Genomic DNA, 710 nt, shown 5'->3' on the forward strand with positions numbered 1-710 from the left:
AGTCGCCGCACCTGCACCTCCAGGTACCAGATGCTGACGAAGCCGGGGCGCCAAGTGATCACCTTCCTGCTCTTCGCCAACATCACGCTGTGGATCCTGGACACGTTCATGACCCACACCCGCATCTCGCAGCACTTCCAGTTCTCCTTCTACGGGACGCTGGCGTGGGGCATCATCTCGCGGATCTCGGTGCCGCTGCTGATCCTCTACCGCTTCCACTCGGCCGTCATCCTCGTCGAGATCTGGAAGAACACCTACAGGACCAAGGCCGACTAGGAAGCATCACCTCCAGCCAGCTCAGGACCAAGCGGCCAGGCCCATCTCCCTCCCACCCCTCCCTCTCCTCCTTCTAGTCCTCCTCCTCGGGCTCTCGGCTCGACCCCAGACCCCCAGGCGGTTCGCTCCTCTCCGGGGAAGCGAGCCGTCCCCGTGGCTCCTCTCCCTCCCCCCTCCCGACTCGCACGCCTTCGACATGCTGCTTCCACTGAGGACTCGACTCCTTCCCTCCAGAGACATCTCGCTTCGACACGCCCTCCGCCTCCTCTTCTTCCTTCCTCTCAGCCTTACTCTCCACTCCGTAACTCCCAGCGTCCTCTTCCCTCTCCTCCTCTCCCTGCCTTCCACGCCCCTCCGCCTCCGCCCTCCGGCAGGGCTGCCCGACCTCCCTTGCCGTCCTCCTCTTGCTCTTCAGGAGAGTCTCAGATCTCCGC

The 710-nt window shown here is 64.1% G+C and overlaps 1 protein-coding gene across 1 annotated transcript in view; it reads left to right on the forward strand.

The window, feature by feature from the left end:
• Window positions 1–278, forward strand: part of LOC122254176 (uncharacterized) — a 37,607-nt gene extending 37,329 nt beyond the window's left edge. The window contains exon 11 of the mRNA XM_086531950.1: window positions 1–278. This exon is cut by the window's left edge and continues 33 nt beyond it. Within this exon, the coding sequence (XP_086388076.1) occupies window positions 1–276 (276 nt within the window). The 3' untranslated portion in view covers window positions 277–278.
• The last annotated feature ends 432 nt before the right edge of the window (window positions 279–710 follow it).

This window comes from Penaeus japonicus, unplaced genomic scaffold (assembly GCF_977035675.1).
Source record: "Penaeus japonicus unplaced genomic scaffold, GWHDUDI00000001_assembly GWHDUDI00000036, whole genome shotgun sequence".
Lineage (NCBI taxonomy): Eukaryota > Metazoa > Arthropoda > Malacostraca > Decapoda > Penaeidae > Penaeus > Penaeus japonicus.